We start from the raw sequence: 11,228 nt of genomic DNA on the forward strand, positions 1-11,228 counted from the left end.
TCAAGGAAGGATTAACCGAAGAAAGTAGTCTACCATTACAAAAGAAGAACCCCAGGGCTGGGCGCTGTGGCTCACGCCTGTAATCCTAGCACTTTGGGAGGCCGAGGTGGGTGGATCACCTGAGGTCGGGAGTTCAAGACCAGCCCAGCCATCATGGTGAAACCCCACCTTTAAAAAAAAAGAAAATTTAAAAATTAGAAGAACCCCAGAAAACCCACTTTCAGAGACAAAATAGGCCCAGCACAACTCCCTCCTTCATTGACCTCTGAAATTGTCCCCTGACACCAAGGCAATAATATCACAGGTAAATATCATATGGCCCAAGTACCAGGGGACACCCTCACAAGTCACAGCCACCCCTCAATATGTAGCTGTTATTCAGTGACAACTCCACACAGTGACATCATGCTAATGTCACCCATCAATGCTCTGGAAGGTGACAACTCAAAACTGTATATTGCTTCGACAAACAAGTGTTGAGTACCCACCCGGTGCCCGGTGCTGGGGTTACAGCAGAAAACAAGACAAACAAGATTTCTTCCTTCATAGAATTTATAGTTTGGCAAGAGCAATGGACAATGAACACATACCAAACAAATAAGTCCAAAGGGTAAAAAGTTCTATGAAAGAAAACAACACATAAGAACATGGTGGTCAAGCGTGGTGACTCATGCCTGTAATCTCAGCACCTTGGGAGGCCAAGATGGGCAGATCACGAGGTCAGCAGTTTAAGACCAGCCTGGCCAATATGGTGAAACCCTGTCTCTACTAAAAATACAAAAATTAGCCAGGGGTGGTGACATGCGACTGTAGTCCCAGCTACTCTGGTGGCTGAGGCAGAAGAATCGCTTGAACCCAGGAGGTGGAGGTTGCAGTAAGCTGAGATCACGCCACTGCACTCCAGCCTGGGCAACAGAGTGTGACTCTGTCTCAAAAAAAAAAAAAAAAAAGAACCAGTGTAATGAGTCAGAGTGGACAGTTCTACTTCAGATTGGATGTCTTGGAAAGTTTCTCTGATGAGGTAGCATTTGAGCTGCAACCTGACGGATGAGAAGAAGCCTGTCATGGGAAGAACCCAGGATGGTGAATACCAGGAAGGGAAAAAGCAAGTGCAAAGACCCTGAGATAGAAGGGTTCTTGGCCCAAGGAACAGAAAGGAAGCCGTTTTGGCTGGGGCGGAGTGAAGTGGCAAGTGGTGAAACATAGGATCAGAGAGGGAGACAGGACCAGATTACAGGAGGTCTTCTCTCTTAGGTCTTGGGGAGGAGTTTGGATTCAAAGAATAAATTGAAGCCGGCTGCCAGCACTTTGGGAGGCCGAGGCGGGTGGATCACCTGAGGTCAGGAGTTTGAGAGTAGCCTGGCCAACATGGTGAAACCCCATCTCTACTAAAACAAAAATAAGCCTGGCATAGTGGTGGAGGCCTGTAGTTCCAGCTACTTGGGAGGCTGAAGCAGGAGAATCGCTTGAACCCGGGGGGGGGGGGGAGGCCCCGGGGGGGAGGTTTCACTGAGCCAAGATCATGCCACTGCACTCCAGCCTGGGCGACAGAGCGAGGCTGTGTCTCAAAACGTACATACATACATACATACATACATGGAAGCCATTGAGGGACCATGTGACTGACACTCTGAGAAGATCGCTGTGGTCAAGGCTACCCCAGTCAGAACTGTCTCGCGTAAAGATGGGGCACTGCTTCTCTCTGTATCACCACCTGTCGCTCATCCCAGATCTAAGCAGGGCGACCCCTTTTTCAGGAGTCCTCCTTCCAAGTACCTGTCTCCTTTCAAACCTACTCGGGAACCTAACAGGGCCCAAGAGAAAATGCCTTCTGATTCGACAAACAGTGCGAGTGACCTTCTCGGAATCGGGCGGAGCCCACTGTGATTGGTTATAAGCTTTTGTTCTCATCCAGTCAAACAACTATCTCGATGAGTGCTATTGTCCCCTGAGACACGTACACTCTCTGATTGGCTCTCCGTGCATGAGTGACGGCAGGCACAGCCTGTAGACACCAGGACGCAGCGGCGCAGCCGGGGGCTGTGGGCGCTGCCGCTGGAATCCCTGGCTGTCAGTGCACCTCCAGCTCCGCACCCTGACCCCACGCGCAGCCCGCGCTATGGCAGCCCCGCCGCAGCTGCGGGTTCTACTCGCGGCCGTCAACGCACTGCTGCGCAAGCGCCGCTACCACGCTGCGTTGGCCGTGCTTAAGGGCTTCCGGAACGGGGCTGTGTGAGTGGGGCCGTCGGGCAGGGCTAGGGCTGAGGGAATGTCCTGGTTGGGGTCGAAGGCGCAAGTTAGAAGTCTGACGACGCGGTGCTGTGTGCCATTAAGTCTTGGAGGTCACTATCTGGCAACGGGGGCTGGATTTTGGGTTCCGCGCGCATTCCCAGCTCTGACTGAGGCTGTCTGCACATTTTCTGGGTCTTCCATGCTTTGCAACCTGGCCCTCTTGCTTTGACCTCCTCCCACGCCAGCTCCTGTATCTCCTCTTTTGGGTCCAGCTCACCTCGCCTGGCTGTGTGCCTTTGGGCCTGTCTGGCCTCAGCGGCCCCATCTGCACAATGGCTAACTGGACTCTGGCCTCTAGCCGGCAGGTGGATGCCTCCTGTCTATGCTGTCCCCAGGAAGCTGCCCATGGGCTTGCATCCTCCTTCTCCCTCCTCAACTGTAGGACTCCTTTGCTAAGTCCCATTTGGCTCAGGGGGCTCCTGGGGTGTGACAATGAATGTAAAAGAAGTTGGGACTATCCTGGCATCTTACCTGCAAGAGAGGAGGTCTTGAGGTCATTGCCCTGGCTGGTGCCTGGAGGGGAACTCAGCCTCCTTTAAACCTACTGCATAACAGCCACCATTTATTGATGTCCTGTAGAGCCAAAACCAGGGACAAAGCAAAGAACAAGCCAGGGAAAGTGGTTTGTGTCCCCCTGGAACTGGCATCCTAGTGGTAACATGGCATGGTGGGGAGGATGTGGATGCCTTGGTTTGAACCCTGGTCCCACCTACCCGTGTGATCTTGAGGAAGTCATTTAGCCTCCCTCAGCCTCAATTTCTGTAAAATGGGCTTGGTAGTAGTACTCATAGTATCAAGATTGAGTCAGTATATGTGAAATGTTGAGCACAGGCCAAGTATGGTAGCCCGTGCCTGTAATCCCAGCACTTTAGGAGGCCAAGGTGGGCACATCACCTGAGGTCAGAAGTTTGAGACTAGCCTGGCCAACATGGCTAAACCCTATCTCTACTAAAAATAAAAAAATTAGCTGGGCATGGTGGCATATGCCTGTTGTCCCAACTACATGGGAGGCTGAGGCAGGAGAATTGCTTGAACCCAGGAGTGGAGGTTGCAGTGAGCCGAGATTGCGCCATTGCACTCTAGCCTGGGTGACAGAGTGAAATTCCGTCTCAAAAAAAAAAAAAGAAAAACAAAGTAAGCTTCATGAGGCCAGAACTTTATCTATTTTGTTCCTTGGTATATTATTTTTTATTTTTATTTTTGGAGACGGAGTTTCGCTCATGTTACCCAGGCTGGAGTGCAATGGCGCGATCTCGGCTCACCGCAACCTCCGCCTCCTGGGTTCAAGCAATTCTCCTGCCTCAGCCTCCTGAGTAGCTGGGACTACAGGCACACGCCACCATGCCCAGCTAATTTTTTGTAGTTTTAGTAGAGACGGGGTTTCACCATGTTGACCAGGATGGTCTCGATCTCTTGACCTCGTGATCCACCCGCCTCGGCCTCCCAAAGTGCTGGGATTACAGGCTTGAGCCACCGCGCCCGGCCTATTTATTTATTTTTAAGACAGAGCCTTGCTCTGTTGCTCAGGCTGGAATGCAGTGGCGCAATCTCAGCTCACTGCAACCTCTATCTCCCAGGTTCAAGCGATTCTCCTGCCTCAGCCTCCCAAGTAGCTGGGATTACAAGCACCTACCACCACGCTCAGCTAATTTTTTGTATTTTTAGTAAAGATGGGATTTTGCCATGTTGGCCAGGCTGTTCTCAAACCCCTAACCTCAAGTGTATTGCCCACCTCAGCCTCCCAAAGTGCTGGGATTACAGGCATGAGCCACCTCACCCGGCCTCATGATTATATTTTCTTTTTATTTTTTTTATAGACGGAGTTTCACCTTGTTGGTCAGGCGGTCTTGAACTCCTGACCTCAGGTGATCTGCCTGCCTTGGCCTCCAAAGTGCTTGGATTACAGGCGTAAGCCACCGCGCCCAGCCAATTATATTTTCTTTTAAGATATGGCTTTCACCTTGTTGGTCAGGCTCGTCTCGAACTCCTTACCTCTAGTGATCCACCCACCTCGGCCTCCCAAAGTGCTGGGATTACAGGCATGAGCCACCATGCCAGGCCCCATGATTACATTTAATAAACTAATAACAATTCTATAATATTGATTATTAGCCAGTTAACAGTCCCATTGTCCCAGTCGTCCCGCAAATGTCCTCCATAGCTAGTTTGTCCAGGCCAGAACTCTCCAGGACATCACATTGTACCAGTTGTTTAAGTCCTTTAAGTCCTTTTTATTTCAGGGCAGTAATCAACTCCTGTCTGAGTTCGAGCACTTTGAGAGGGAGCTTGGCAGATGCAGGGAGTTGGGGGTGCTGTGTTTGGAGTATAAGAAAGCACTCTTTAGCCATGGCTAGCCAGAGGAGGCTGAGGGCCTCTTCAGGAGAAAGAGCCGTGGCTTTGGAGGGAGCTGGGGGAGGAGAGCTTGCTGGGGCTGGGATGGGGGTCCTGGCCCTCCTGCCCACTTCTAGGTAGGGGAGAAGAGGAGGAAGTCAGCATGGCCTCTACAACAATAACACTGGCTTTTAATTAACATTCTTTTGTTTTTTTTTTTTGAGACAAGAGTCTTGCTCTGTCACCTAGGCTTGAGTGCAGTGGCGTAATCTCAGCTTACTGCAACCTCTGTCTCGGGTTCTAAGCGATTCTCCTGCCTCAGCCTCCCAAGTACCTTGGATTACAGGCATGCACCGCCATGCCAGGCTAATTTTTGTATTTTTAGTAGAGAGGGGGTTTCACCATGTTGGCCAGGCTGGTCTTGAACTCATTGCTTCAGGTGATCCGCCCACTTTGGCCTCCCAAAGTGCTGGGATTATAGGCATGAGCCATCACGCCCAGCCTGGCCAACATAGTGAAACCCTGTCTCTACTAAAAATACAAAAATTAGCTGGTGTGGTGGCAGGTACCTGTAATCCCAACTATGGTGGATTGTGGGGGGCCGGCAGGGAGGGCTGAGGCAGGAGAATCGCTTGAACCCAGGAGGTGGAGGTTGCAGTGAGCCAAGATTGAATCCGGCCTGGGCTACAGAGCAAGACTCCATCTCAATAAAATATATAAAATAAAAGTAAATAAATAAATTAATTTTTTTAGAAATTAGGTAACACATGCACAAAAGGCATAAAAAGTTAGATGCTACCATCCCACCCACATTATCCCTCTGTCACCCAGTCCCTCTCCCTGGAGGCAACCCCTGTGTCCAGTCTTATGTCTTCCTCCAGAAATATCATATGCCTATGTGCCTATGCAAACACAGACTCGTGTTCTCCCCACACACCTTTTTAAAAAGTTTTATGTTGAAATAATCTTAGATTTATAATTTCCTCATTTTATACAATTATTACTGTGCTACACACACATCTGTACACCTTATTCTAATCATACCTCCATATCAGTGTGCATGAAGCTGCCCCCTTTTTTTTTTTTTTTTTTTTTTTTTTTTTTTTTTTCAGAATTTAAAGATGGGGTCTTGCTCTATTGCCCAGGCTAGAGTGCAGTGGTGCAATCATAGTTCACTGTAGCCTGGAACTCCTGGGATCAAGCAATCCTCGCACCTGAGCCTCCCAAGTAGCTAGGACTACAGGCACACACCACCACACCTGGCTAATTTTTTGTACTTTTTGTTGAGACAGGGTATCACCATGTTGCCCAGGCTCTCAAACTCCTGGTCTCAAGCGATCTACCCACCTCAGCCTCCCAAAGTGTTGGGATTACAGGCATGAGCCACTGAACCTGGCCAGATTTTTTATTTTTTGTAGAGATGAGATCTTACCATGTTGCCAAGCTGGTCTTGAACTCCTGGCCTTAAGCAGTCCTCCCACCTCGGTTTCCCAGAGTGCTGGGATTACAAGCATGAGCCATTGCACCCTGTCTTGGACACAGGTTTGATTCCAGTCTTTTGTTTCAAGCAAGCCTGCAGGGAACGTTCATATGTATTTGGGAGACAACAGCATATGGCTCATGACCATTGTCTCAAGAAGACTGTCCAGCATTTTTAGACCCTGTAGCCTGGTAAGACCTGGAGAACTTAGGCATAGGGGTAGGGGTGGAGGTGTTCAATAAAGAAGAATAAGAAAAGAAGACACACTAATATTGATTGAGCTAGGAACTTTTACATGTGTGTAACTGCCAAAAGCCACTCTGTGAAATGGAGATTGGGAAAAGGGAGGCTCAGAGAGATTAAATGATTATCCAAGTTCACACAACAAAACCTGGCAGGGCTTTGGCACCAAATACTGCTGTCTTTCTACGATTCATTTGAGTATAGTTAAAACAGCAAAAGTAAGCATAGTCTTATTCACATCATCCCCAGATCCCTAAATGAGGAATGGAAAGGAGGGATGGGGGAAGAGGTGTGAATCTTAAAAAGAAGGAATTATGTAACATTTAAAATATTTAATAATTGTGGGCCAGGCGCAGTGGCTCATGCCTGTAACTTAGCACTTTGGGATGCTGAGGGGGGTGGATCACCTGAGGTCAGGAGTTCAAGACCAGTCTGGCCAACATGGCGAAACCCCATCTCTACTAAAAATACAAAAAATGAGCTGGTCCTGGTGGCGCACGCCTGTAATCCCAGCTACTCAGGAGTCTGAGGCAGGAGAATTGCTCATACCCAGGAGTTGGAGGTTGTAGTGAACCGATATCGTGCCACTGCACTCCAGCCTGGGTGACACAACAAGACTCCATCCCAAAAAAAAAAAAATTAATAATTGCTAAAGCAGGGGGCGGGACCTAAAAAATAATAATTGTTAAAGCAATGCTTAATCATTATAGATCATTCTGGAAGTCTAGAAAACTTTAAAAAGCAAGCAGAAATAAATTTTATTTTCCTCCAGTGAAGTGGACATTGCTAATAACATAGTGACGTATTTCCTTCCAACTTTTTTTTCTTTTTCTTTTCTTTTTGAGACAGAATCTCATTCTGTTGCCCAGGCTGGAGTGCAGTGGCACGATCTGCAACCTCTGCTTCCCAGGTTCAAGTGATTCTCCTGCCTCAACCTCCCAAGTTGCTGGGACTATAGGCTCAAACCACCACACCCAGCTAATTTTTCTATTTTTAGTAGAGATGGGATTTTACCATGTTAACCAGGATGATCTCGATCTGTTGGCCTTGTGATCTGCCCACCTTGGCCTCCCAAAGTGCTGAGATTACAGGTGTGAGCCACCATGTCCGGCCTACCTTCCAGCTTTTTAAATTTTATTTTATTTTATTTATTTATTTTTTTTATGAGACGGAGTCTTGCTCTGTCGCCAGGCTGGAGTGCGGTGGTGCAATCTTGGCTCACTGCAACCTCCGCCTCCTGGGTTCAAGTGATTCTTCCACCTCAGCCTCCCGAGTAGCTGGGACCACAGGCACGTGCCACCACGCCTGGCTAGTTTTTGTATTTTTAGTAGAGACGGGGTTTCACCATGTTGGCCAGGATGGTCTCGATCTCTTGACCTTGCCTACCTCGGCCTCTCAAAGTGCTGGGATTACAGGCGTAAGCCACCGTGCCCAACCTAAATTTTATTTTTATTTATGTTTTAAGACAGAGTCTTAGTCTGTTGTCCAAGCTGGAGTGCAGTGGCGGGATCTTGACTCCCTGCAGCCTTCACCTCCCAGGTTTAAGAGTAGCTGGGATTACAGGTGCTCGCCACCATGCCCAGCTAATTTTTATAGTATTTTTAGTAGAGACGGGGTTTCACCATGTTGTCCAGCCTGGTCTCAAGCTCTTGATCTCAAGTGATCCACATGCTTCAGCCTCCCAAAGTGCCAGCGTTTTTATAAATGCATTTTTACAAAGTTGAGGTCCTCCTTCATATAATAGTTAGAAAGAGGTACATTTTGAATAGGTACAGTGTTACCTAACTGTTTTAGGAAATTTGTTAACTTTAAGATGAACCAGGCTAAATATAGAACCTTCTAGAAATGACATTGTCATGGGTAAGGGCTGTTCTAGCCTCAGTCAGTCAACAGTTATTTATCAAGCACATATTCTATGTCAGGTGCCATGTGGGGTGCTAGGGACTATGCGGATGACAAGCCAGATGCATTCCCTGTCTTCAGAGAGTCCACAGTCTAGCACAGGAAAGAGATCATTATCATAGAATGAATACTTAATAACTGAGTCATTAAATTGGGAAGATGAAGTGCTGGAGAGAAGTTTTGGGATCTGTGGGAATGAAAAATTGCTTAAACCTAGGCTGGAGCATCTGAGGCCTTTGCCCAGCTGAGACTGGAAGGCTGAGGGAAGGTGGCTGGGGAGCACAGCAGGCAGTGGGACCTGCCAGGACAAAGCCAGGAGCAGAGAAAAACCCGATGTGTCAGAAGCAGTCCAGGAAGGACAGTGTGGCTGGAGCAGTAGAGGAGGGCCCTGGGATGAGGTGTGAGAAATGAGCAGGGCCCTGGCTGCAATACTTTCAAGGCTGCAGGGAGGAGCCTGGAACGTGTTCTGTGAGTAGTGGAAAGATGTTAGAGGATTTTAAGCTGGGAGTGATGTGATGAGATTTATGTGTTTTTGTTGTTTGTTTCTTTTGACGGAGTCTCTCTCTGTCGCCCAGGCTGGAGTGCACTGGTGCGATCTCGGCCCACTGCCACCTCCACCTCCTGGGTTTAAGCGATTCTCCTGCCTCAGTAGCTGGGACTACAGGTGCATGCAACCACGGCCAGCTAATTTTTTGTATTTTTAGTAGAGACGGGGTTTCACCATGTTAGCGAGGATGGTCTCAATTTCTTGACCTTGTGATCCACCCGTCTTGGCCTTCCAAAGTGCTGGAATTACAGGCGTGAGGCGTGAGCCACCACGCCCAGCCGAGATTGATGTTTTTAAAAGATGAGAGTGTCTGCAAGGAGAACGCCAGGATGGAGCAGAGGGAGCAATTCCACAAAGCCAGTTGAGCAAGGATGGTGAACATTTTACATGTACCATCTCCTTCATTAAAATTATAGGGCCAGGCACGGTGGCTCACACCTGTAATCCCGGCACTTTGGGAGGCCAAGGTGGGCAGGGCAGATCATCTGAGGTCAGGAATTTGAGACCAGCCTGGCCAACATGGAGGAACCTTGTCTCTACTAAAAATACAAAAATTAGGCAGGTATGGTGGCGTGTGCCTGTAATTCCAGCTACTTGGGAGGCTGAGGCAGGAGAATCACTTGAACCCAGGAGGTAAAGGTTGCAGTGAGCTGAGATCGCACCACTGCACTCCAGCCTGGGCAACAAAGTGAGACTCCATCTCAAAAAAAAGAGAAAGAAATTATAACCAGCTCTCTGAGATTTAACATCCCTTTTTATGCTGAGCATGATTGGTGGCACACACTTGTAGTCTCAGCTACTCAGGGGGCTGAGGCTGGAGGATCGCTAGAGCCCAGGATTTCAAGTCTGCAGTGAACTATGATCGCACTCACTGGGTTACACTGTGAGGCTCTGTCTCTAAATAATTAAAAATAAACATCCCTTTTATGGGGAAACTGAGGCTCAGAGAAGTTAAAGGACATGCCTGAGACCATACTACCAGGAAGTGTCAGGGCCAGGATTTGCATCCAGCATGATTTCCCCTCCCAAAGTGATGTTAGAATTTGGGATGGGGAGAGAGAACAAGGGGTCAAAAGGAGAGCCCAAAAAGAAAGTGTGACACAGTGACATTGCAGTAACTGTTTTCTTCTGTTTCTACAGCTATGGAGCCAAAATCCGAGCCCCTCACGCACTGGTCATGACCTTTCTCTTCCGGCATGGCAGGTACACATCCCAAAATGGAAGAGAATGTGGTCAGCCCTCAGTGCCAGGACAGTCGTAATAGCTTCTTAGCTGGGTCTACCCTGCCCCCCGATCATGCCTCCTAAAGTCCAACTCTTTTTTTTTGTTTTGTGTTTTGTTGTTGTTGTTGAGATGGAGTCTTTCTCTGTCATCCAGGCTGGAGTGTGGTGGTGATCTTGGTTCACTGCAACCTCCACCTCCGGGTTCAAGTGATTCTCCTGCCTCAGTCTCCTGAATAGCTGGGATTACAGGCACCCACCACCACGCCCAGCTAATTTTTGTATTTTTAGTAGAAATAGAGTTTCACTATATTGGCCAGGCTGGTCTTGAACTCCTGACCTCAGGTAATCACCTGCCTGGGGCTCCCAAAGTCCTGGGATTACAGGTGTGAAATACTGCCCGGCCCTGAAGTCCAACTCTGATTCCATTATCCCTGCTTGAAAATTCTCTGTGCCCTTGCTCAAGTGTCTTCCCCTTGTTCTCATCTCCCATAGCTTTTCCCTCGAGGCACTCCTTAGAAAACAGGTTTCAGCCAGGCGAGGTGGGTCACACCTGTAATCCCAGCACTTTGGGAGGCCGAGGTGGGCAGATCACGAGGTCAAGAGATCGAGACCATCCTGGCCAACATGATGAAACCCCGTCTCTACTAAAATACAAAAATTAGCTGGGCGTGGTGGCTCACACCTGTAGTCCCAGCTACTCAGGAAGGCTGTGGCAGGAGAATCGCTTGAACCCAGGAGGCAGAGGTTGCAGTGAGCTGAGATTGCGCCACTGCACTCCAGCCTGATCTTGGTTCACTGCAACCTCCACCTCCGGGTTCAAGTGATTCTCCTGCCTCAGTCTCCTGAATAGCTGGGATTACAGGCACCCACCACCACGCCCAGCTAATTTTTGTATTTTTAGTAGAAATGGAGTTTCACTGTATTGGCCAGGCTGGTCTTGAACTCCTGACCTCAGGTAATCACCTGCCTGGGGCTCCCAAAGTCCTGGGATTACAGGTGTGAAATACTGGCGATAATGCAAGACTCTGTCTCAAAAAAAAAAAAAAAAAAGGAAAAAACGGGTTTTGGTCTAGTGTTTAATGAATATAGGCTCATGTGAATGTACAGGAATCGTGCACTGGCAGCCTCCAGTACAGTAGTCTCAGCTACCTGTAAGATGTGCTCATTTTGTATTTTTCTTGATTTGTTTCTGTTTGTTTTTGTTGTTGTC

At 48.5% G+C, this 11,228-nt stretch overlaps 1 protein-coding gene across 1 annotated transcript in view; it reads left to right on the forward strand.

The window, feature by feature from the left end:
• The first annotated feature begins 2,000 nt into the window (after nucleotides 1-2,000).
• PXMP4 (peroxisomal membrane protein 4) overlaps nucleotides 2,001-11,228 on the forward strand; it is an 18,479-nt gene continuing 9,251 nt past the window's right edge. Inside the window, exons 1-2 of the mRNA XM_032295229.1 lie at nucleotides 2,001-2,232; nucleotides 9,936-9,998. Coding sequence (XP_032151120.1) covers nucleotides 2,120-2,232; nucleotides 9,936-9,998 — 176 coding nt within the window. The 5' untranslated portion in view covers nucleotides 2,001-2,119. The remainder of the gene's footprint in view (nucleotides 2,233-9,935; nucleotides 9,999-11,228) is intronic.

This window comes from Sapajus apella, unplaced genomic scaffold (assembly GCF_009761245.1).
Source record: "Sapajus apella isolate SASKATOON/1434 unplaced genomic scaffold, GSC_monkey_1.0 scaffold33, whole genome shotgun sequence".
In the NCBI taxonomy this organism is placed as follows: domain Eukaryota; kingdom Metazoa; phylum Chordata; class Mammalia; order Primates; family Cebidae; genus Sapajus; species Sapajus apella.